This window comes from Martes martes, assembly GCF_963455335.1.
Source record: "Martes martes genome assembly, chromosome: 9".
NCBI lineage: Eukaryota > Metazoa > Chordata > Mammalia > Carnivora > Mustelidae > Martes > Martes martes.
In genome coordinates, this window is record NC_137896.1 from 58852865 (window position 1) to 58875779 (window position 22915).

A 22915-nucleotide genomic window follows, 5' to 3' on the forward strand; every position below is an offset into this window, starting at 1 on the left:
AATGATATGAAGTACAGCTTGGTAAACCTGGAAGTTCCCTAGGTTGTTGCTGTTGTATTTAATGATGCCTGTTGTGAGTGGCCACACCCTTGGGCAAGCAGTAGAGCTTTCTCAGAAGGCTCTCTCCTCTGTGACCCTGGGCTGAGGTCCCTCTTGATCCCTGTCCTCACAGGGTAAACTACGTGAGACTGTTTGGAATTGGCCCACTTCAGGGGGCTTGTTTCCCTTGGAACAGCTGCATAATTATGAATGTTTCCGTCACTTGAGTGGATGTGGTAGGAAGTCCAGGCATCAGCAAGGCCGACAGGATGTCCACATGCAGTTCCGGGAGTATAACCTGAAGGGTCCCCTGGCCTACCCATGTAGCAGTGGATGGGTGTTTGCAAATCCCAGTGCTGTGGTGAAGGACACTGTTGCTTCAAAGGAGGGTGTCTCCCTTGTCTGCTGTGGCCCAGGATGTGAGAAACCAGGATGTTTTAATCACAAACAGAGGTTTTGGAATATTTGGAAAATGAGTTCATGGTCTAGGAGTTACTTTTAATTTCGGTATCTTTTTATGTTCTAACCCAGGTGCGACATTAGAGGAAATAAACCAGCATTGGGACTGGCTGGAGCAAAATCTCCTGCACACTTTGTCTGTCTTTGATAATAAGGATGACATTGCCAGCTTTGTCAAGGGGAAGGTAAAGGTAGGTCCTTTGACTGAAATGCTTCTTCCCAATTCCCCATCTTAGAACTTCCGTATGACATTTTGAGCACTGTAGCATTTTATATCAGATTCAAACAGTTTTCTCCACCATGACTGAACATCTTGGCTTTATACACAGTCAGAGGAGCTGGACTGGTCACTTGTCAAACTTCATGGTCAATCTGGCAAAATACATATGAAACCAGAAAATCCACGCTCTCGGGCCTAAGTTTTTGTTCTCCTTTACAGAAGGGAAGGTCCTCTCTTGTCTCACGGAGAAAAAAAATGCCAACATTTATGTTTTTGCGGAGCAGAAATGTTACTTGACTCCTTAAACTCGTTATTCCCACCTTTTTGCAGTTGTGACATCTTTTCATTCTATTTTGTTGGATCTGGCACTTTCCTCTTCCCAAAAGTGGCTGTTTATTCTTCAACTTTGTTAATTAAATGGAATTAAAACCAATTAGGTTTTGAGAGGGCAAGACAGGACTGTTTTGGAGGGTATCTGTGAATATCTCTTGTGAGTTCCATCTTCTCTGTCATTGCAACAACATACTTGGTACCCGGTGCTTTAAATGCCCCATCAGGCAGAGAGGGACTGTTTCTCATTCTGATTTTAACCTTTATTAAACACTTTAACACGTTAGCCTATAATATAGTTTTCCTCCCTGTCGGTAAAATCCCCCAGACCATTGATTTTGTTTATTTTTTTCCTCAAAAGTTTGCCTCAAAAGTGCCTCAGCTTTTAGTAAAGGGTGTCAAAATGAATTCTCGGTTTTAAAGGACAAAGTGGAAGTATTCTTTTCCTTTGGGTATCCAGGACTCTGATGTCCCCAGGTAGGAACCAAAGGTCTCCTGAGTCAGGCAGTGTGGCTTTGTTGGCTGGTGGCCTCTTGGTGTCACCTCTAGCCTCAGGGGTTGGCAGGTGGACCCAGGCTGTGGTGGGGACTCGTCCAGCCTGTCGGTTACCATCTCTGCCTGGTCCGACTGAGTAGCTTGGTTCCCTGGGTCAGATCCCACTGGGGCTTAGCTACAGAAATGCCTCTTCCATGGCTATTTTTCACACTTGCCTCCCTTCTCCTTTGTCTAATGTATGCTGTGGTGGTTTTCTGATTTAGAGTTTCTCCTTTTAATATGGAGGAAGGAAATTCATTTCTGCTGCAGTGTCTTTAGGAAAGCTTCTGCAGAGGAGGAAGCAGCTCTTCCTCTAGCCTCCTAGGTTCTCCTCCTACGGCCTGGAGATTGAACTGGCAAAAGTCAAACTGATGAGAAAAACAGTTGATCACCATGTGCAATGTGCGTACACATGAGGAAAACTCAGTGATGAGTAACTCAGAGGGGTGGTTAGAATGTGGGGCTTATGCAGCATCTCAACAAAGAACAGTATGTTTATAGGGAAGGGACAAGACAAAGAGAAAGGCGTTCAGGCTTTCAGGGGTAGCCAGCTGTGGGAAGGTAAACGTGGGGAGAAATGAAGGGAAGAGAAGAAGGGCTGTTTTTGTGAGGTTGGCTGTGCACATTCCTCTCAGTGCTGGTCCGAGTCTAGAGTTACCCTCCTCTTTCCGGCACAGAAGAGAGAGGCACCTTCACAAATGGGTCTTGGTGTCCTTGTTTTAGGCAAGTAGTGGGGGAGGGTGGAGAGCCTTTTTGGTGTCCCGTTTCTCAGTTGTCTTCAGCTCAAAATAATCCTCATGCCATAGAGGCAGTTTGGGATGTCATATTCCAATGCCCTGCGCATCGAAACTGAAATGCCTTTTAAAAAAAAAGAAAGAAAGAAAGAAAAACAGCAGTTGCAGGGAGGCTGCTGGCTTGGAGCAGGGGCTGGGGGTGGAGGGGTTCTTGTGGTCTGAGATGGGGTTATATCTGTGGGGCCGCTATGTGGTGTTGCTTCTTCCTTTCCTCTGGGAAGATCCAAAGGAATCAAGAATTGGGGCTTTCCTACTTGTATCTTGAGCAGCTGGCCGCTCTGTCAAGCTTTAAAGAAACCCCTGTGCTTAGAGTTGTGCTTGTCGCCAGACCCTGCAGTCCACGGAAGTCAGGGGTCTATGTGGTCACCATTATCGTGGCTGCATCTGGAGCCCATGCCTCCCGTTCTGCTTCCTAAAATCCCCTTCACGCCTCCTGGTCTGGAGCTTTATACATTAGACATGCTTTTAAAGTTATTTGTTTTTCTTATAGTTTTTCTATTTAATGATGTCTGGTTAAATAAAACTTGGAAAAGAAGAAAAACATAAAAAAAAACCATAAAAAAAAGAAGAAAAACATAATGAAAGAGATGAGAAGCACTTGAAATTTTATCAGACTTCAGATTCATTTAATAAATAATTCTTATTTTGGGGTGCCTGGGTGGCTCACTTGGTTAAGCATCTGCGTTTGGCTCAGGTCACCATCCTGGGGTCCTGGGATCGAGCTCCACATTGTCAGGCTCCCTGCTTAGCAGGGAAGCTTCTTCTCCCTCTGCCCCTCTCCTTAGGCCTCGCTCCCATCTTGTGCTCTTGTTCTCTCTCTCTCGCTTTTCCTCTCTCTCGAATAAATAAAATCTTTAAAAAAAAAATCTTATTTTAGTAGTAACTCCAAGGTATTTTTCTAAAATACCTTATACAGACCAGGCTTTGGTAGCTATGCCCCCAAAAGGGCCTTGTCTTTTTTTGGGGGGGGGGTGAAAGATTTTATTTTTTAAGTAATCTCTGCACACAATGTGGGGCTCAAATTTACAATCCTGACATCAAGAGTCTCATGCTCTACTGACTGAGCCACGCTGGTACCCCATCAAATGGGCTTGTCCTACATTTTTTGGGAGATTTTCTTTATTTATTAGAAGGAGAGAGTGAGCGAGCAGGGGGGAGGGGCAGGTGGGGACGGAGGGAGAAGCAGGCTCCTTGCTGAGCAGGGAACCCAACATGGGGCTTGATCCCAGAGCCCTGAGATTGTGACCTGAGCTGAAAGCAGATGCATAATAGACTGAGCCATCCAGGAGCCCCAAAAGTGACCTTGTCTGAAGGGATCTAGCCTTTCATGAAGCACAGGAATGTGGGGAATCAGAATTCTGATCTTGTCTCAATGAGTTGTCACCCCTTAGGAAGAAGCCACAAGCTTATATTCTAGGCACTTTTACAGCCTTACCCTGGATTTAGAAAGGATCCTTACTGTTACTTATTGTTGGCAAAGCAGTTGTACGTTCCGATGCTTTCTTTTCTGTTTTGTCTCCCCATGTACCTGAGTGCTTTGGATGTATTTATGACCTTGGCCAACATACTTCTTTTCTACCATAGAAGACTGTAGAGTATTTAGTGGTGGTGAAAGGTGTCATGTGTCAGGGACCTGTTAGCTTTGTATTAAAAGTTTTGAGCCAAATGAGGAAGACATTCATGAGCTTTTTTTTTTTTTTTTAGGATTTTATGTATTTATGTGACAGAGACACATCACAAGTAGGCAGAGAGGCAGGCAGAGAGAGAGAGAGAGGAGGAAGCAGGCTCCCTGCCAAGCAGAGAGCCCGATGCGGTACTTGATCTCAGGACCCTGAGATCATGACCTGAGCCGAAAGCAGAGGCTTGACCTACTGAGCCACCCAGGTGCCCAATAAATAGGATCTTAAAAAATAAAAAATAAAAAAAAAAAAACAGACTAACTTGTAACTCAAATTTGGGTAGTTCTTCAGGGCTGATGCATCAGATTCACTTTTGAGCCAGTAATTCGATTATCCTGTCCCTGTAGGGAGTGCCGGGAGGTATCACACAATAGTAACTTGTTAGGAAACTCAGGCCTAGAAGTTGGTGATTTGCCCAAAGCCTCATGACTTGTTAGTGGCCAAGTGAGAGACTTATCTTGGGTTCTCTGCCCCCCACCCCCAGCTCATCAGTCCCCCAACTGTGGCCCTACTTCTGGGTGGCAGATGGAGTGGCGTGCCACTCTCCTCCACACCTGGTGTGTGTGTGTGTGTGTTTTGGAGGCAGTGTAGACTCCTCAGGGGCCTGTGCTTGGCTGTCCCTTCCCGCCTCTGCCTGCCTCTCCCTTTGTCCCTTTCCCTGACGAGGGGTCCCTTACCTTTCTGTATGTCAGGCTCTGATTGCGGAGGAGACGAGCAGTAGGCTTGCTGAGCAGGAAGAGGAGCCTGAGAAGTTCCGAGAGGCCTTGGTGAAGTTCGAGGCCAGGTTCAACTTCCCGGAGGCAGAGAAGCTGGTCACCTATTACTCCTGCTGCTGCTGGAAGGGCAGGGTCCCCCGCCAAGGCTGGCTCTACCTCAGCATCAACCACCTCTGCTTCTACTCCTTCTTCCTGGGCAAGGAACGTAAGTGAGACTTGTGCTGCCGTTCGCAGGGGAAGCGGACCCTCGGGAAGCTCAGTGCTGGTCTGAGATGAGAGGAAGAGCTAGAGCATGAAGGATTTTTAAATGAGTAGTTGAGGTGGTAATGAGTGGTACTTGATTAACTTCAAATGGTGTGTGCAATTTTATTTCCATATGCAACCACCACTAACGGGCTTTGGTTTTGTGAGAGTTCTTTTTTTCCATTGCCCTAAACATTTCAGTGAAGCTCCCTTTGTAGAGCTACTGAAGGTTTTTTACTTGATGTTGCTCTGAAAACACACTGTCAAAACTGACAGCCCAATGCTTCTAAAGGAATGGAACACATTGTTGCTTCTTAAATGTGCTTGATTGGGGGAGGGGGGCATTTAAAAAGTTCCAAGCCCCGAAGGTTGGGACTGCTCCTGGAAAAGAAGCAGGATGTACAGCTGTTCCTTGGAATGGGAGGGAATTCTTCACCTGGGTCCACTTGAGATTCAGGCAGTGATGAACTTTTCACACTTTGATGCACTGACCATTGCTATGCAAGGTGATGGAATTCCAAGATAAGAAAGAAAAGTCATGAGTGTTGGTTGTATATTGAATTTTTTAAAAGTCATTCCCACGGAAACTTCTTTTGGAACTACATACTGTTTCAAGCACCCAGGCAGGATGGCAGCTGTGTGTGTATATAAAACAAGTATATGCGTGTGTATGTGTTTATATATGTCATTTTTTCCCCTTCCTGCATTTAAGTTTATATTTCAAGTTGAACCAGTGGGAGGGGCTTCTGTGGAATTGTGCTGACACAGCTTCCTGCCCAGGGTCATCGCTTCTCTTTCTCACGCTGTCAGCTTCAGGTCTGATCCTCCAGTACATAACGCCACGTGTGCATGACCTTTCCCCACCTTTGGTCTGTGCTCTGACCTGATCTTGACCATCCTTATTCCTGTACTTTGTGCAGTGCTTCTCAAAATTCATGCCGGTCTTTCCCTTCCCCATTCTTGTGCCTCTTTGGAAACTCCAGTTCACCCTTCAAAATCAGTTCAGAATTTTATCACCTCCAGGAACTTCCCCTGGTCCCCTTAAAATTTGCACCACGTTTGTGTTTCTGCTTTAGATTCTGTCAAGTTAGTGGTTGCTTATTTTACATATCTGTTTTCCCTGTTTGAACGAGCTCCTTAAGTGCAGGGCTTTTCACAAAGTAGATGCTTCATGAAATGAAAGTTGATGTTATAGATTGTATATGTATTTGTATGAAAGACTTAGGTGAAAGCACTTAGAAGTAGCTGAAGAAGCTTCATCTCAAGCCTGAAGTCGATGTGTGGCTTTTTAAGTCACTGAAGCCCTGAAAACATTATTGCAACAAGTGGAAAGAAACGGTAGAAAGAGAAACACTTGAAGTTCTCCTTAATCTGAAAAAGAAAATGAGTTAGTTTCTGACACCTATCATTCATGGTGACTAAGCCAAATTTTGTTAGGATGCTAAGTTTTGAAAAAAAAAAAAAAGATTTCTAGTATTTGGTAACATTTAAAATCACTTTAAGTTGCTACAGTGTCTCTTTTCTATTTGCATTAGTAAGCTCTGGCTAGCCTCCCTATCACTGTATTGGAAACATTTCCCAGAATAGAACACTTGTTTATAAAATGTACTGTTTGTACTGTATTACTTTAAAGAATTCCATAGAAATTGTACTGTCTTCTAAGACTGTCATTTGACACAGTCTAAATGTTAAGTCTGTTTCTCTAAACGAGATCATGAATAATCCTCTTTTGCACTTTTTTTTTTCATAGCTTACACCATGAATGCTGCTTTTGAAATGAGAAATTATGTAGATGGAGAAGTTTTTGGATATTTTGCAAATATTTAGGTTTAAATATTCTTGAAGTTTTCTTTTCCTGTTGTTAACTTGATATTTCAGAATGCTATGCCCTGTTTGTGTGCAGTAGCCAACAACTTGGAAAATTTTACTTAAATCTTTTAAGAAAAATCATGAAACATGAGTTGGGTTCTAACACACAGCTGTCAAGCAGTTTTGTGCTTCCCCTTTCCTGCTCTGGTTTTGCGTTTCAGCTTAAGGAAATCCTTGGACTCTTGTTTGCTGGTACACTCAAGTTTGGCTCACATGTTAGGGTAACCCACGTATTTGCCTTTTTTTTCCTCTTCTAGTTAAACTTGTAGTCCCTTGGGTCGATATCCAGAAGTTGGAAAGAACGTCCAACGTCTTTCTGACAGACACCATCCGAATCACGACGCAGAATAAGGAGCGCGACTTCTCCATGTTCTTGAACCTCGATGAGGTGTTCAAGATCATGGAGCAGCTGGCTGACGTGACACTCCGGAGGCTGCTGGATAACGAGGTCTTTGACCTGGACCCAGACCTGCAGGAGCCGAGCCAGATCACCAAGCGGTAAGGCGCTTCTGTTTTCGGTTCCTCACCCATGGGACTGTGGCAATGCGCCATCACATTCATTTACATGTGCTTTGTTAGTCTTAGTTGTACCGGTTTAAATGTCCCTTGTGGCTCGATGCAGATTTTCCTGTGGTGTTGATCATGATTGTGACATAGTAATTGGCAGCAATGGTTGATTATTTTTTTAATAGGGAAGGTTTTTTTTTTCTTTTAAGATTTCATTTATTTTAGAGCGAGCAAGCTGGGGGAGTAGGGGGAGGCAGAGAGCGAGAGAATCTCTAGCAGACTCTGCACTGAGCGTGGAGTGCAGCCTGGGGCTCCATCCCATGACCTTGACGTGACCCGAGCGGAAACCAAGAGTCACGTGCTCAACTAAGCCATCCAGGCACCCTGGTTGTTGTTTGTTTCCTTTTCTTTCTTTCTTTCTTTCTTTCTTTCTTTCTTTCTTTCTTTCTTTTTTAAATGCAGTTGACTTTGATTTCTGGATCCAATTCTGCTTTTTTCCCAGATATTTGGAAACTGATATTTATAAAAAATACTTCTAAGTAAATGTAATATGGATAGCTTCATGATAGAATTCCATTCAGCACTGTGCTTTATTAGCGAACATTAAGAGATTTTATATTTCCATATGAAAGTGCTTTTTTTAAAAAAAAGTTATTTGTCAGAGAGAGTACAAGCAGAGAGAGCGACAGGCAGAGCAGGTAGAGAGAGAAGCAGGCTCCCTGCTGAGCAGGAAGCCTGATGCGGGACTCGATCCCAGGACCCTGGGATCATGACCTGAGCCAAAGGCAGGTGCTTAACTGACTGAGCCACTCAGGTATCCCTGAAAGTGCTTTGTAGAAAAAGTTTTCAGGACAGTGGATTTATTTTTGGTACCAGTTAGTCATTAGAAATGTGCCTCAGTAATACTCTAAGTTCACATTCTTTATGATTGGTTTACCCCTACTGATGCTAGGTGTGGAGATATCTGGAGCAGTTGCTTGAATTATTAGTCACTTTAAAGAAGTTCGGCTTTATTATCTAAAATTTAAATGGTGGCATTCGGCTGAGCTTGACTATGATTCCTGACTTGGTGGTTTAGACCAGGTAACTGCAGAGTTTATACAAAGATACCCTTAGAGAAACAAGTCATCTAACAAGTGCTGTTGTAGCTAGATAGATTTGATAGCGTTAGAGAATCCCACTACTATTTAGTACTACTAGACATGAAAAAAATGTTTTAATGTGGGAAAATACACACAATATAAAGTTTGCTACCTTAATACCGCTGAGCCGTGCAGTTGGAAATGGATAAATTCACATTGTGCAACCCTCCCCTCCATCCAGTCCTGGGACACTTCGTCTTGCAAAACTGAAACTCTGTCTGCATTAAGCAATAACTCTTACTCCCCTCCTCCCCCAGCCTCTGGCAACTGCCACTCTACTTTCTGTCTGAGTTTGACTACTCAAGGTCCCTCATGTAGGTGGAATCATACAGTATTTGTCTTTTGTGTCTGGCTTATTTCACTTAGTGTCATGTCCTTATGGTTCATCCGTGTCGCAGCAGGTGCCAGAACTTCCTTCCTCTTTAAGGCTAGGTAATAGTCCATTGTGTGGATATGCCACATTTTCTTTCTCTGTTCATGCTTCGATGGACACAAAGCCATTTCTACCTCTTGGCTGTTGTACATTGAGGCTGCTGTGAGTACATGTGTGCATATATCTTTTCGAGTCCCTGCTTTTGCATGTTTTGGGCATATACCCAGAAGTGGAATTGCGAGATCATGTGATCGTTCTGTGTCATTCTGTGTCCCATCATTAAAAAGAATTTTTAAATCTCTTATAACATTCCTGTTATTCCTTACACATGTTTGGTATTTTCTTGGAACATCTGGGAGAACGTGTGTCTAATCAGTGGTCTCTAATTGGCAGTGTGTTTGTAGTCGGTCTGTATTCAGGACGAATTTAGAGCCCCTGCTGTGTGCATGCATTAGAAATTGGTCATGTATCATCACAAGTAAGGCAGAAATCAAAAAGTGAACTTTTTTGGTGAAACTCCAATGGATTTCACTTGGTTTCGTGTCCTTTGCATCTGACATTTCCTTTGTGAGAAGAGTGCTGCTGCTTGTCACTCCCTTATGAAAGGAGATCCTTGGGATGCTGCCCTTGGGTCTTCTGACTCCCCATCCTGAGCTGCTCCCTGGGCTACTGGACCCCGGGTTTCCCATTACCATCTCTGGCTCTGTCTTAGGTCCAGAGAAGACAGCCCAGCTCTCTCTCATGTATCTCCAAATATCTCTATAGCCATTTGGTGTCTGAGTCCTTTTAGTCCAGCTTACAAAGATTGGTTAAAAATGAAGAAACAAGTCTCGGTTGGAGGAGTTGCTAAAGGGCTTCTATAAATCATCCAGTGAAGCGTCTATCTGTTCTATGGGTTTTGCATTGATGTGTACGTGTGTGAACTGCCTCCCTGCGCCCCCCTCCACTGGGTCTTAGCACTAGGAGGCCGGCTGACAGCCTGTGTGCTCCAGTCAGCTCTGTGGGCACTGGAGTTTTGGATGATTTCTCATAGATCTCCTGATGGTCCTTCATGGCTCCACTTCTAGATGTAGCATTGTGGTTTTGGGTAGAAACTGGGTAAGAAGAGGCAGGTGGCTGTTTGTCACAATAAAGATCCTATGGTAAAATCATTCTTTGTTTTTTTTAAGATTTTATTTTATTTATTTGAGAGAGAGAGTGTGAGAGAGAGCATGAGGGGGAGAAGGTCAGAGGGAGAAGCAGACTCCCCATGGAGCTGGGAGCCAGATGAGAGACTTGATCCCGGGACTCTGGGATCATGACCTGAGCCAAAGGCAGTCACTTAACCAACTGAGCCACTCAAGCACCCAAAATCATTCATTTTGGAAGAAAATTCATCAGTACAGGCAGTCTTCATGCACATTCCAGAATTCCGGTGAATTATACGAAGCTCCCCCTCCTCCACTTTCTATCCCAATAATGATCGGGAAGGGGAAGAGAGAGAAAAGGACAAAACAAGGCCCTGCAGGTGCCTCAGGTTGGCCTGAGATGGATGGCAGGATTTTGGTCCCTAGTATGTTTTGCTGGTCACTGCACTTTGAGTGACTTCTTCCAAAAGTGAAAGGCATGTCCTTGCCTACCAGTTCCTCGCTGGGTCTCATGTGTAGCTTTCTGTCATGGAGACATAGGCCTGTGGACATAAACAGGTAATGACTCAGTCTACTTGACATCCTGCCAAGAGAGCCCAGGTTTTCAAGTTGAGGAAAACAGTCTCTTGATGCAAAGGGCACAATCAGAAGTGCTGGAATGCTCCTCAGGCTCCCTTTTGTTGATGTATTTTCACTTCCCTTCCCAGATAACAGCTTTAGAAAGGTGCCTTTGAGGTCACTAGTGTGGTGAGCCATCTGATTGCGGATTAGTCACGATTGCTGCTCACTCTCACTCCCATGGGACTTCGGGAAAGTGCCCAGAGGAGCTGGGACTCCAGCAGGAGCCTGGAGGATGGGCTGGTGCATCGCACAACAGGACCCGGTCAGACAGGTTCGAGCCAGCTGGACCCAGGAGTCCTCTGGTCCAGCCCTCACACTTTGCAGAGGAGGGCCTGGACCAGGGATTCTGGGGCATAGCAGCAGAATCCAGGAGGGCGGGAAAACGGAGACTGGGGAAGAGACTTTGGGGCCTGGGGTGGGGAGCAAAGAAATGGATTGGTCCTGAAATTTACCAACACAGTAACATTTGTGAAGCTGTGAGTGATGGGTTGAGAGCGGTGTAGCCAGCTCTTTGGGGATGGGAGATTGGGAAGGTGATGGGTTTCACTAAATCAAATTTAATATCACCATTAAAATCTATATTGACTGTTTGGAAAGTGCTGGAGGAAAACTTAGTTAATACAGTGCAGTGAATGGAGGCTATTTCCCCCAGTGGAAGATCTTTCTAGTATCTAAAGGCCAGCGGGGGTTGCCTGGGGTGAGGGGGAAGGTGTGGGGTGGGGACGGGGCTGACATCTTCAGTAATAAGCCCTCATCCACTGTTGCCTGGCTGATTGCCTGGCTCCCTGGTCTGACTTTTCAGAACTTTTTTGGCCTTGTCTGCCCATATTCACTCCCTTTCCTGCTGTTCTCCTTGTACCCTACTAAGAACGCCCAGCCTAGTTGTGTAATTTATTGGGCTTTCTGTTCTTGTCATTCTGGTTTGGCGTCGACATCTCTTAGGGGCTCCTTGTGCAGCCCCGAACAGCTCCTGCCTCACCGGGGAAGGCCTGTAGGTCCCCACCCTGCAGAGCCCTAGGTGCTCTGTACTTCTCCAGGCTGTTCTGGGGCACGATGGAGGACAGAGGGCAAAGGCAGGAGCCTTGAGTGTGAAAAAGCCTTCTAGATGCCAGTGTTGTTGAGGTCTCGGTCTGCTGGGGCTCCGAGGACGTACTTTCAAAGAAATGGGGGCACTGCAGGCCCCAGCTGAGTCGATGTGCACCCTGTTCCCTGTTTTCTGAGGGCTGGGTTTCCCTCATGTCCCCACCGGGCCCAGGAGACTCAGGCGGCTGTGTGTGCTGTGTAAGGTACATCACAGCAAGGTTGTCCGTTTCTTTCCTTGGTGCTCTTGGGGGAGAGTAGGGGAAAGGTGTTTCAAGTCAACACACATTCGAGGGATGCCATGTTTTCTGTGCAGACTTGGGCTTTGAGGAGAAGTATGCGTGGTCGCGCTGCCGTGCTTCCTCATTGCTGGTTCTTGCCCAGAATTTCAAATGAGTTGGGTGTGGGTCTGTGGGTGGGTGTGTCACGAAGAGCCTCTAGAAATCTTTGTACGTGTTTTATGGGGCAAACTGCTGGCAGAGGACCACCTTATTCCAGAAGGGCAGGGATAGTACTTGAGGTCTCCTGTCAAGGGCACAGCGGGGACATCCTCACACTGGGAGCTCACACGGGAGCCCCCTGCCCCAGCTGCCACAGAGCCCGAGTTTGGGGAAGCATTCTTGAGCTCCCTCGAGCTGCTGACACACAGTAGGTTTGTGTCTGTGGGATGAACGACACGAGGAGGGAGAGTTACCATGGCACATGAGGCCTGACACGGGTCTTCCCAAAAGCGTTCTAGCAGGTTGATGGGGAAAAGAGACAGGGGAACCCTGTTTTCGGTACATTTGTACCAAAACTAAAGAGGAGAAAAATGAAATTCTAGGTTCACAGAGAAACAAAAGAAGGACCCACCCCTTCATTTCTTGGGTCTAAGTTCTAGTGAATGAAGTGTGGAGTTTTGAGTGTGGGCATGTAGTTAGAATTGCCTGTGTTGTTGTCGTGCAGGAATGGTCATGTTCATTGTAGCTCCACCAGAAAACTTGGTGTTCTTGCTCTGTATTCTGATAAACCCACATTTATTTCCTACGTGGCTATAGGCTCATACAAGGGCATGTGTTCAGACAGGAGGGTCTGTGGCACCGTCCCTTCTATTCTCAGCTGCCGCTTTCTCTTGGAGCAATTGCTTTGGCCAGTGCATACCAGCAAGGTGGACACTGGGGGTAAATACTGTGGGGGCTACTGGGCTAGTTTCCATCTTTTTAGGGGTGCTTCTGCCCTGGCTTACAGGCCTGTGCTCGGCTACTGCTTTCTGAATGGTCAGTTATGACTCGTGTGTTGGGCATCTCTATGGAGGAAGAGGGGGAGCATTTAGTAGGTACTGGAAGTTCTGAAAGGGAAATTTTGACCAGTGGGCTTTGTTTCTGGTGTTCTTCGGAAAGAGGAGCGGATATTTTTAGCATCAAAACTACCACCTGCTTCAAAACAGACCAAAAGGATGAAGTGGTCTTACTCTGAGCTTCATAAAGGGCTTGAGCTACTCATCTTCAGCTACTGGATCTTCATCTCCATCTGTCAGAAAGTTCAATGCCACATGTATATGTAGAATGCTTATTTAGGGCACCTGGGTGGCTCAGTGGGTTAAAGCCTCTGCCTTCAGCTCAGGTCATGATCCCAGGGTCCTGGGATCGAGGCCCGCATCTGGCTCTCTGCTCAGCAGGGAGCCCGCTTCCCTTCCTCTCTCTCTGCCTGCCTCTCTGCCTCCCTGTGATCTCTGTCTGTTAAATAAATAAATAAAATCTTAAAAAAAAAAAAAAGAATGCGTATTTAGAGGTGGAATTGGAAGAGGACTTTCTAAGGAAGGAAGAGGATTTAGGAAATTCCTTCCTGCTGCTTTCTTTCTTTTTTTTTTTTTTTAAGATATTTATTTGAGAGGGTGCATGCATGCAGAGGGAGGGGCAGAGGGAAGACAGAATCCTGAAGCAGTCTCCCTGCTGAGTGTGGACCCCGACAAGGAGCTCGATCCCAGGACCCTGAGATCATGGCCTGAGCTGAAACTGAGAGTCAACAGCTTAAATGACTGAGCCACCCAGGTGCCCCCCTCCTTTCTGTCTTATAATGCGAGGTCACTGGTCTGTGGCCACTGAATGTGTGAGAGACAGACTCCTATGGTGACAGAGAACAGCCCAGAAAGCAGAGTGGAGGTGACGTGTCGTACACCCAGGCTGCTCAGAAGCCATGGGGAAGGGGATTGAACTGAGCGGTTGGCTGGTGCAGCAGGTGCACTGAATAGAAAAATCAGAAAACTGAGCACCTTAGTCTTCAATTGAAGAGCTGGCTGCAAGGTAAAATACCAAAAGTACCCCCACCCCAATGCCCCCACCGCCACGCTTCTAGGAAGGAGCAGACAACAGGTGAATTTAGTGGTGGCTGGACCCACACCTGTGAGATGCGTACAGGAAGTTTGCATTGGCTTTACTTTCACCAAAGCCAGCACGGCTAGCATACTTTGAAGACAAGGATATAAATCTTCCAATGTAAATGTGCTGAATGTAGGTCCGCTTTCAGAGAACTGGGGTGATATTGAGGGGTCTTGCCTTCTATCCCATAGTACGTGAATTTCTAGAGCACTCGAGGTGCTTTCCCACGTTCTCCCAGTTCTTCTGGGGCAAAGCGCAGCCTCCTTTGGAATTGCCGTCCATGGAGTATCAGGTGCTTCGTGTTAAGGGACGGCAGCTTTCACCCAGGAGCTGGACCATCTTGATCTGTAAAATTTGTATAATTTCTCGCTGTGTCCAGAAGACCTTCTGGGCATGCATGTATCTCTCTTTGTGAGGGTTTGATAGTAAATTTAGTAAATAGTAAATTCCAAGCACTCTCCCATCTCCATGTGGGGTCTCCTGGGAAGACAGTTGTGTGATGGTGTGAAAATGAGGACTGGGTTGGGAATGAGACCTGGCATAGGAGGGGCCTCTGTGTGTGAGTTCTGGCCCTGGCCCTGGCCCTGGCGGGCTGGGGGGGAATGTGTCTGAAAGACCACTCAGGCTGTGGCGTTTCATACCTTGCGTTAGGGAACATTTTAAAAGTTAATCTTTTCCTAAAAGAAAATAGATTCATTTTTAAAAAAGCTAACAATACATGGTCAGGTAGGAAATTTAAGCAGAATAAAAATGAAAAGTGGAAATCCTACTACACAGAGTCAACAACAATTAACATTTATACAAAGTCTTTCCACATCATTTTCTGCAAATTTTATAGTATTTATATAAATGGAATCATACTGTAGATGCTATTTCTAATCTGCTTTTTCAATATTGTGGCCATCCTCTTATGTTTTTAGGGATCCCTTGAAGCAGAAAGGTTACGTATTTTGTTTCCATTTTATGGATGTCAAGATGTGATACAGAGAAGTGTTATCTAAGGTCACCCAGCTGATAAGAAAGCTAAGAGTTCAAATTCTCTCAGATGAATTTAAAGAACTCTTATTTGATGTGGCAAAGAAAAATTTTTATCTCTGTACAGTGGAATTTCCCCTCTACTAGAATTTTGGGGTGGGACAAAAATTCATCAGTATTTGCAAACATTGTGAGTTGGCTGCCTTCTTGCTTTACTGGATATTAGAGCCAAGACTCAGTATGGGGGGGGTGTCCCCTGGGGTAGGATTTCTTCCCCATTCTCCACTGTCCATACTGATGTGACACTGATGGACTTCTCCCCAGTGATACTTTGACTTGGATCTGTTTTATTAATTAATTTACTTTTTTGTTTATTTTTGAGAGAGAGAGAACTGGGGGAGGGGCAAAGGGAGAGGGAGAGAGAATCTTAAGCAGGCTCCATGCCCTGTGCAGAGCCTGACGTGGGGCTTGATCTCATGACCCTGAGATCATGAAATGAGCTGAAATCAAGAGTCAGATGCTTAACGGGCTGAGCCAGGCAGCCACTGCTTGGATTTGTTTTTTAAAGGTAATAATAGCTAATGTTTGTTTGGCACTTACTGTATGTCAAGCACAAATCTCAGTTGAACTGCTTTTTGGGGCAGATACCCTACAATTCACCCTGTTAAGGCTTCCCAGTCAGTGGTTTCTCAGTCCAGTCAGAGTTGAGCAGCCATCCCCACACTCGGTGTAGAACATTTTCTTCACCCCAAGAAGGAACCCCATACTCATGAGCAGCCACTCCCCACTTCTCCCTTTATCCCTTCCTCTTCGGAATCACTAAGCTCTTTTCTCTCTCTCTCTCTCTTTTTTTAAAGATTTTATTTATTTATTGACAGAGATCACAAGTAGGCAGAGAGGCAGGCAGAGAGAGGGGGGTGGGAAAGCAGGCTCCCCGCTGAGCAGAGAGCCCGATGTGGGGCTCGATCCCAGGACCCTGGGATCATGACCTGAGCTGAAGGTGGAGGCTTTAACCCACTGAGCCACCCAGGTGCCCCAGTCTTTTCTCTCTTGATGAGTTTTGCCTATTCTAGAAATTTCATCTAAAGGGACTCAGGCAGTATGTAGGCTTTTGTGTGTGTAATGTTTTCGAGGTCCGTCCACGTTGTAGCGTGTGTCAGTATTTTGTTGCTCTGTGTGGCCGAGTGACCTTCTGTTATACGGCTCTGTCACATTTTGTTGATCTGTTTGTCAGCTGATGGACATTAGACTTGTTGCCAGCTCTGCCTCTCTGAGCAGGTGTGTCCAGGGTTTGGAGCAGATGTACATTTTCGATTTGCTGGGGTCTATGCCTAGGAGGGGAATTTCAGGGTCGTATGGTAAGTCCATGTTGAATCTTTTCAAGAAACAGCCAGAAAGTTTTCCAGACCGGCTGCACCATTTTACATCCCTGCCCATGGGATACGAAGGGTTCTGTTTCTCCACGTCCTCGCCAGCACTTGGTGTTACTGACTTTTTGATACTGGATTCTTAAACACTTGTTTAAGTGTCACTGTAGTGACTCATAGTGTTGCTCAAATCAGGAAGGGAGTATCTGTTTTGAACTGTGAGTTTGGTGTCTTACTTTTGTGCAGAGGCAACCCCTCCTGCCTTGAGGACCCGTTTCCAAGGTTGGCTGTAAAGTGGGGCGGGAGCTATGACCCATGCGGGACCTGGGGGGCTCATCCTCTTCCATGTCCGGGGCCCCAGTTGGCTTCGCAGGGTTTTCCTTTGTAAACCTGTGTGTTCGTTCACCGTCCCTGCCTCTTTTTCTCCTCCCTCCCTCCTCTGCCAGGGACCTGGAAGCCAGAGCACAGAACGAGTTCTTCCGGGCGTTCTTCAGGCTGCCAAGGCAGGAGAGGCTGCACGCTGTCGTGGACTGCTCACTGTGGACACCGTTCAGCCGCTGTCACACTGTGGGGCGGATGTTCGCCTCCGACCGTTATGTCTGCTTCGCCAGCAAGGAGGACGGCTGCTGCAATGTCATCCTCCCACTCAGAGAGGTAGGGGCCGCCCTGGCCGGCGCTTCCCGAGCCCGCCTTCTGTCCTTGAGCCCGTGGTGGCCGTGAGACTGGCCGGGCAGGGCTGCTCACCCAACAGGGTTTTGCCCACTGCAGATGGGCCTCTGGAGGCAAGCATGGCCTGCATTTGACCAGTCCCTGTGTGGTTGTTGCTTTTTTTGTCATTCCTCCAACACCCTGAAATTTGCCTGGCAGTGACTGGCGAGAAGCAGGCGCCCTCACCTCTGCATTAGTGTTGATGCTGTTCGGAGAAAGGCCCTGCCTCACAGTTAAAGCTTTTCTGTCAGCTCTTAGGAAGGATTCCACCCCTTGTACTCACAGAAAGGGGAAAGAGAAAAGGTGACTGACAAAAAACATCACCTTGAAAACGTCCAATTGCTTGGCTCTTGTGCCCTCCTGGGACTTGAGTGAAACACTTAAAAATGTTTCCTTTAATATGGATCAGGTCCTTTGTACTTTAAAAATCTGCAGTCTGTCCCTGGAAATTCAGGGCAGCCTGAGGCTACTTCCAGATCTGAAGAGCTCAGTCCTTTGGTTTCAGGGCACGTCTGTGGTGACTTTACCCACCACTCTGTTTCCATCAGGACCTCCAAATTCTGAGCACAGTTCTTTGGGAAAACTCAGAATTTTTTATGCATGTGATCTCCCTCCATGTCATTTTGTAGATGTTTTCATTTTACAAATATTCTTACTTAGGAGTGAAGCAAGAAGTCCAAGTGTTGTCTTATACATTTATTTGTCGTCTTGTTGTAGCATATACATAACATCACATTTACCACTTGACCCACTTTTAGGTGTTAGGGTTCAGTGGCATTGAGTACATTCACGGTATCGTCCCACCATCACCAGAAGTTCATCTTCGCCATCAGAAACTCTGTCCTCATTAGGCACTCAGTCCCCATCCTTCCTCTCCAGCCCCAGGCAACGACTGCTCTACCTTCTGTCTCTGACTCATACTACTCCAGGTCCCTCATCTAAGTGGGATCCTGTAACCTTAGCCCATGTGTGGCTGGCTTATTTCACTGAGCATAATGTCGTCCGGGTTCGCCCATGCTGTAGCACGTGTCAGAATTTCTCTCCTTTTTAAGGCTGTATAATATTCAGTTGTGTCAATATATCACATTTTTGTTTCTCCGTTCGCCTGTTAGTGGGTCCTGGAGTTACTCACCCCTTTCGGCTATCATGACTGTGCTGCCTTAGATAATTTTTACCTTCTGCATCCATTCCTTAGGGCAGTTGTTTGGTTTGGCCTTCTGTCTGGTGATACCTAAATAGGTAGTCAAAATGCCTGCCCTCCTTTGTCTGTTGCCATACCTTTTGTGGGTAACTTTTTGTGATAGGTGGTGAGCATTGAGAAGATGGAGGATACCAGTCTGCTCCCTAATCCCATAATCATCAGCATCCGGAGCAAGATGGCTTTCCAGTTCATCGAGCTGAAGGACAGAGAGAGCTTGGTGGAGGGCCTGCTGGTGAGGCTGAAGCAGGTGCACGCCAACCGCCCCGTGCATTACGACACCTCCCAAGACGAAGACATGGTATGAGGCTTAGAAACAGCGGGATCCTATCCAGGGAAGGTCTTTCTGACCACTTCTAGGGCGGTGGTCTCAGAAGGGAGTGCACATGGCCACGATCTACTTGGGAACAGAACATTGTATTAGGGCTGATTGGGCCTGTGTATCAGACAGCATATCACTTTTGGTACGCGCAGGGTCCTGAGTGGGTGCTGCACGGGTTAGAGGGTGCCCCACGCAGCAAGTGGTTTGAGGGACTAACAGGGCACCCTGTTCACAGGTTAGAGGGGTTCGCAGGGCACCCCTTTTGAGGTTAGGGGAGTTGATGGGCACTCCTCCATATATTAGAGCAGTTCGTGGGGTACCCACACAAGTCAGAGGGATTTACAGGGCACCCCTCCCAGGCTGGAGGGTTTGATGGGGTATCGACCTGCAGGTTAGTGGACACCCTCCTCACAGTTTGGAGGGGTCAGTGCCCCCCACCCCTGAGGCTGAGGGGATGTTATTCGGGGGCAGGTGGAACTTGTTAAAAGAGAAGTTACATTGTCCTTAAGGCTGGACAGCTGGAAAACAGACCTGGATCCACTCAGGCCTCCTCTCCTGCTGTTTCACACCCGTCCTTCTCTTTCTTCACCTCTTTTTACCCACACAGTGACAGGGAGGAAAGAAGATATTCCCTCAGTACCCAAGAGCTGTTTTCTGAGGGTGGTCATTCTCCGTTCTGGAAGCCTACAAGAAGTGGTGCTTGTCTGCCCCCTCTTGGCCCCATGCTCTGTATGCTGTGAGCAGCCTTCCCAAGAAAGCACAGTGTAGACCACATTCTTTCCTGAGGATCAACTCTGTTGGGCTAATGTTAGTCTCTTTCCCTTGAGACCTACATAGGCTTGTTTAAGTATGTTACCTTTGGGGCACCTGGGTGGCTCAGTCAGTTAAGTGCTGGACTCTTGATCTCAGCTCAGGTCACAATCTCAGGGTCCTGGGATCGAGCCCCTTGTCCGGCTCCACACTCAGTGGGGAGTCTTCTTGAGATTCTCTCTCTCTCTCCCTCTCCCCCTCCCCTGCTGGCTCACATGCACTGTCTCTCTCTCTCAAATAATTAATTAAAAAAATATGTTATATGCCTCCAAAGGCAAAACAAAGACTCTTTCATAAGTACAGTAATGACTTTCTTCTAGCTCCCTCCTTTTTTTTTTTTCTCCTTTCCAGCAGACTTCACCTGTATTTCATTCAACAAGCATGTGCAGTGACCACAAGTTTGGGGATCTTGAAATGGTGTCCTCTCAAAATAGCGAGGAAAGTGACAAAGAGAAGAGCCCACGGCTCCACCCCGAGGCCCTGATCTCTGTCTTCCAGCAGGCGGGCAGCCAGAGCCCAGACTCGCGAATGGTGGGTGACCTGGCTCTTCCTTTGCCGGGCCTGGCGGAGCTGGCACGAGTGGGGGTTCCTAGGTGTCTGACCTGCTGCGGGCTATGCACCTGCCAACCCCAGCCCTGTGGGCCTTGGGGGAGCAGGTGTGCCAGTTGCTGGCTGCCCCAGTAGTTGGTGCCCCTCCCTCTCCCTCCCGGGCAGGTGGAAGGGCTCAGCCCGTGCCAGTTGCCTGGGCACATCCGGGTGCATGGAGGATGTGGTCAGAGGACCGAGGGCGATGGCTTTTCCTACCTGCCCCTTAAGTGGCTCTTTGACACAGCTCTTGGCCATGTGACCTGGAGAGCCATCAGTGCTGTCCTTTGTGGGATCTTGCAGGTGCAGAACAAGCATTTCTCCTCTTACCCAGGGGTGTCTGTATGGGCTCCTTTTACAGTATCGCTTGGTTCTCTCCTGGAACAAAAGGTCTCCTATGCTGTAGTTTTACTGGACAAAAGATATTTCTGTTACGTCTCCTTATCCTTGTCCTCTTTGTAGGGAGAACCCAAGGGAGATGTCATGCCCAGTTGGTAAAGAGGCTAGAAATTGTACCGTGAAAAGACATCGTAGCCGGTGGGAGGCTGCATTGGGACCACGTGCGCTGGGGGTGTCTGCGGACATTACTACCCCAAACTGTGTCTTGTTGCCCAGTGGGCTACTGTATAATTGTTAGCTTTATTCATTCAAACCAGAACCTTCTGATATGCTTTACACAGAGCAGCTCAAAGAACTCCTGACTAAAGCTGTAAGAATATTGAATATATATGGAAGCTTCTCCCCTTACTGGAGAGTGCAGACAATGAAAAGCATATTAAACAAGTTGCTTAAAAGGTACTAATGACTCCTGTCATGTAGGGATAATTTTAAAGGATTTTTTAGTTGCCTAGAGAAATGGTACCTGTCTTGTGTCTGATAATGAGAACAGTGGGATTTTTTTCAGGTTTCAGTTTTTCCTCTGGCTGCCCTGGAGATCAGGGCAAGTTAGATCCCCCCCACCCTGCACTGCCCCCTTGCTTTTGTTCACCCTCTGAGCTGACCCATGTTTCAACAGCTGGCTTGGTGTCAACATCCTGAGAAGCTTCCCCTAACGTCCCCCACTCCCACCCCGCCCTCCCAGCTGCTCTGGACTTGAGTACTTGGACAAACCTACTCTTACTATCCACTTTGCCAAGGAAATGGCATTTTATTTGTGTAAACGCTCCTGCTGGGCTCTGAGCTCCCGAAGGCCTGGTTCTCTGCATTAGTCATCTTTACGTCCTCTGTGCCTGCAAGTGTTTTAAAACTTTTGTTGAACCAGTTGCCTGTCACTCTTGGTCCCTCTGGTAACAGTGGCAGCCTCCCTCTGCGATGGGTTGTGGATGGTCTGTGCTGGAAGGCATGGAGGGGCTTCTTTGTACATTAACAGCATTTCCATCTCCAGTCCAGGGAGCAGATAAAAATAAGCCTGTGGAATGACCACTTCGTGGAATACGGCAGAACCGTGTGTATGTTCCGCACAGAGAAGATCCGGAAGCTTGTAGCCATGGGGATCCCTGAATCGTTACGTGGCAAACTCTGGCTGCTTTTCTCAGGTAAGTGTTTCTGGTATTTTGAGGCTAACTGATATTTCTGGAGCAGACACAGGAACAGAGGCCCAGATCTGAACAGCATGTATGTGCAGACAGGTCCTCTGTCTCTGGATTTTTCCTACGACGTTCCCAGCCAAGAACTTCGGCACCCTTACTGTGTTAGCTGTGGGACCTTGGTCCAGCTGCCTGAGACCTCTGGGCTGGAGTGTCTTCCTTGGCCAATGTGAGGTCTAGCTGAAGGGATCGCCTCTCCTTTAAAAATAACTTTTGAGTCTGTAGATTGTCTCGAGAACTGTAAAGGACCTCCTAGAAGCGAAGTGTCTTTCTAGGACATATGTTCTGAACTAGACTAAACAAACAGGGTGCCTGGGTGGCTCAGTGGGTTAAGCCTCTGCCTTCAGCTCAGGTCATAATCTCAGAGTCCTGGGATCAAGCCCCGTATTGGGCTCTCTGTTCAGCAGGGAGTCTGCTTCCCGTCTATCTGTGCCAGCCTCTCTGCTTACTTGTGATTTCTTGTGAAAGAAATAAATAATTATTAGACTAAACAAACCAACCCTCTGTACATTGTTCACTTGCAATGACATTGAAATACATCCCCCAGCATACTTTGTCAGTCCCTCCTCCACGGAAGACACACGGCATCCCCAGGAGACACCATTGCGGCCCTACTTCCTTCTCCTAGGAATTGCCTGTGCCATCCCATGATGACCTTGTCTGGCTTCAGGCCCTCAGACTCTCCCTCTGCTGCTGTTGGGTGATGTCTGGGAATCCCTCCTCAGGACCCTCACCAGCGAGTGGGCAGAGACGGGGACTGATTTCTCTCGAGATGTGCTGAGCAATGTCTCTGCATTGCGGGTGGCCGTTTCGTCTGGCTCAGTAGGAGAGGTGGGGCCTTCTAGGCAGGAAGGGAAGGCCCCTGTTGTCAGGGTGCAGCCGGAGGCCCGGGGAGGAGGTCTGCTCTTCCTCGGTGACACTGCTGTGCTCAGATCAGCACGAGCCTTCTGGAGGCCAGGCCTGGGTACCTGTCTTCTCCCTGCACCTTCTTCTTCTTCTTTTTTGATTTTTCAAATTAAAAAAAAAAAAAAGTTTTTATTTATCTATTTGAGAGAGAAAGAGAACAAGCAGGGGAAAGGAGAGGGACAAGCAGACTCCACATTGAGTGCAGAGCCCAATGTGGGGCTCGATCCTAAGACCCTGAGATCATGACCTGAGCTGAAATCGAGAATCACATGCTTAACCAACTGAGCCACCCAAGTGCCCCCTCCCTGTACCTTCTTACGTTCCTCCCTCCTGTGGCTTCATACCGGATCTTCACCCCACTCATCTCT

The 22915-nt window shown here is 47.1% G+C and overlaps 1 protein-coding gene across 4 annotated transcripts in view; it reads left to right on the forward strand.

The window, feature by feature from the left end:
- The window catches only part of TBC1D8 (TBC1 domain family member 8), a 105066-nt gene that overhangs the window by 60991 nt on the left and 21160 nt on the right, over positions 1–22915 (forward strand). For 2 of the 4 annotated variants that reach the window (XM_080813924.1, XM_080813926.1), the window contains exons 3-9: positions 571–689; positions 4748–4976; positions 7141–7381; positions 16879–17086; positions 18445–18639; positions 19822–20001; positions 21440–21590. In XM_080813924.1, the coding sequence (XP_080670050.1) occupies positions 571–689; positions 4748–4976; positions 7141–7381; positions 16879–17086; positions 18445–18639; positions 19822–20001; positions 21440–21590 (1323 nt within the window). The remainder of the gene's footprint in view (positions 1–570; positions 690–4747; positions 4977–7140; positions 7382–16878; positions 17087–18444; positions 18640–19821; positions 20002–21439; positions 21591–22915) is intronic. The other 2 variants (XM_080813925.1, XM_080813927.1) reach the window with 1 other exon arrangement.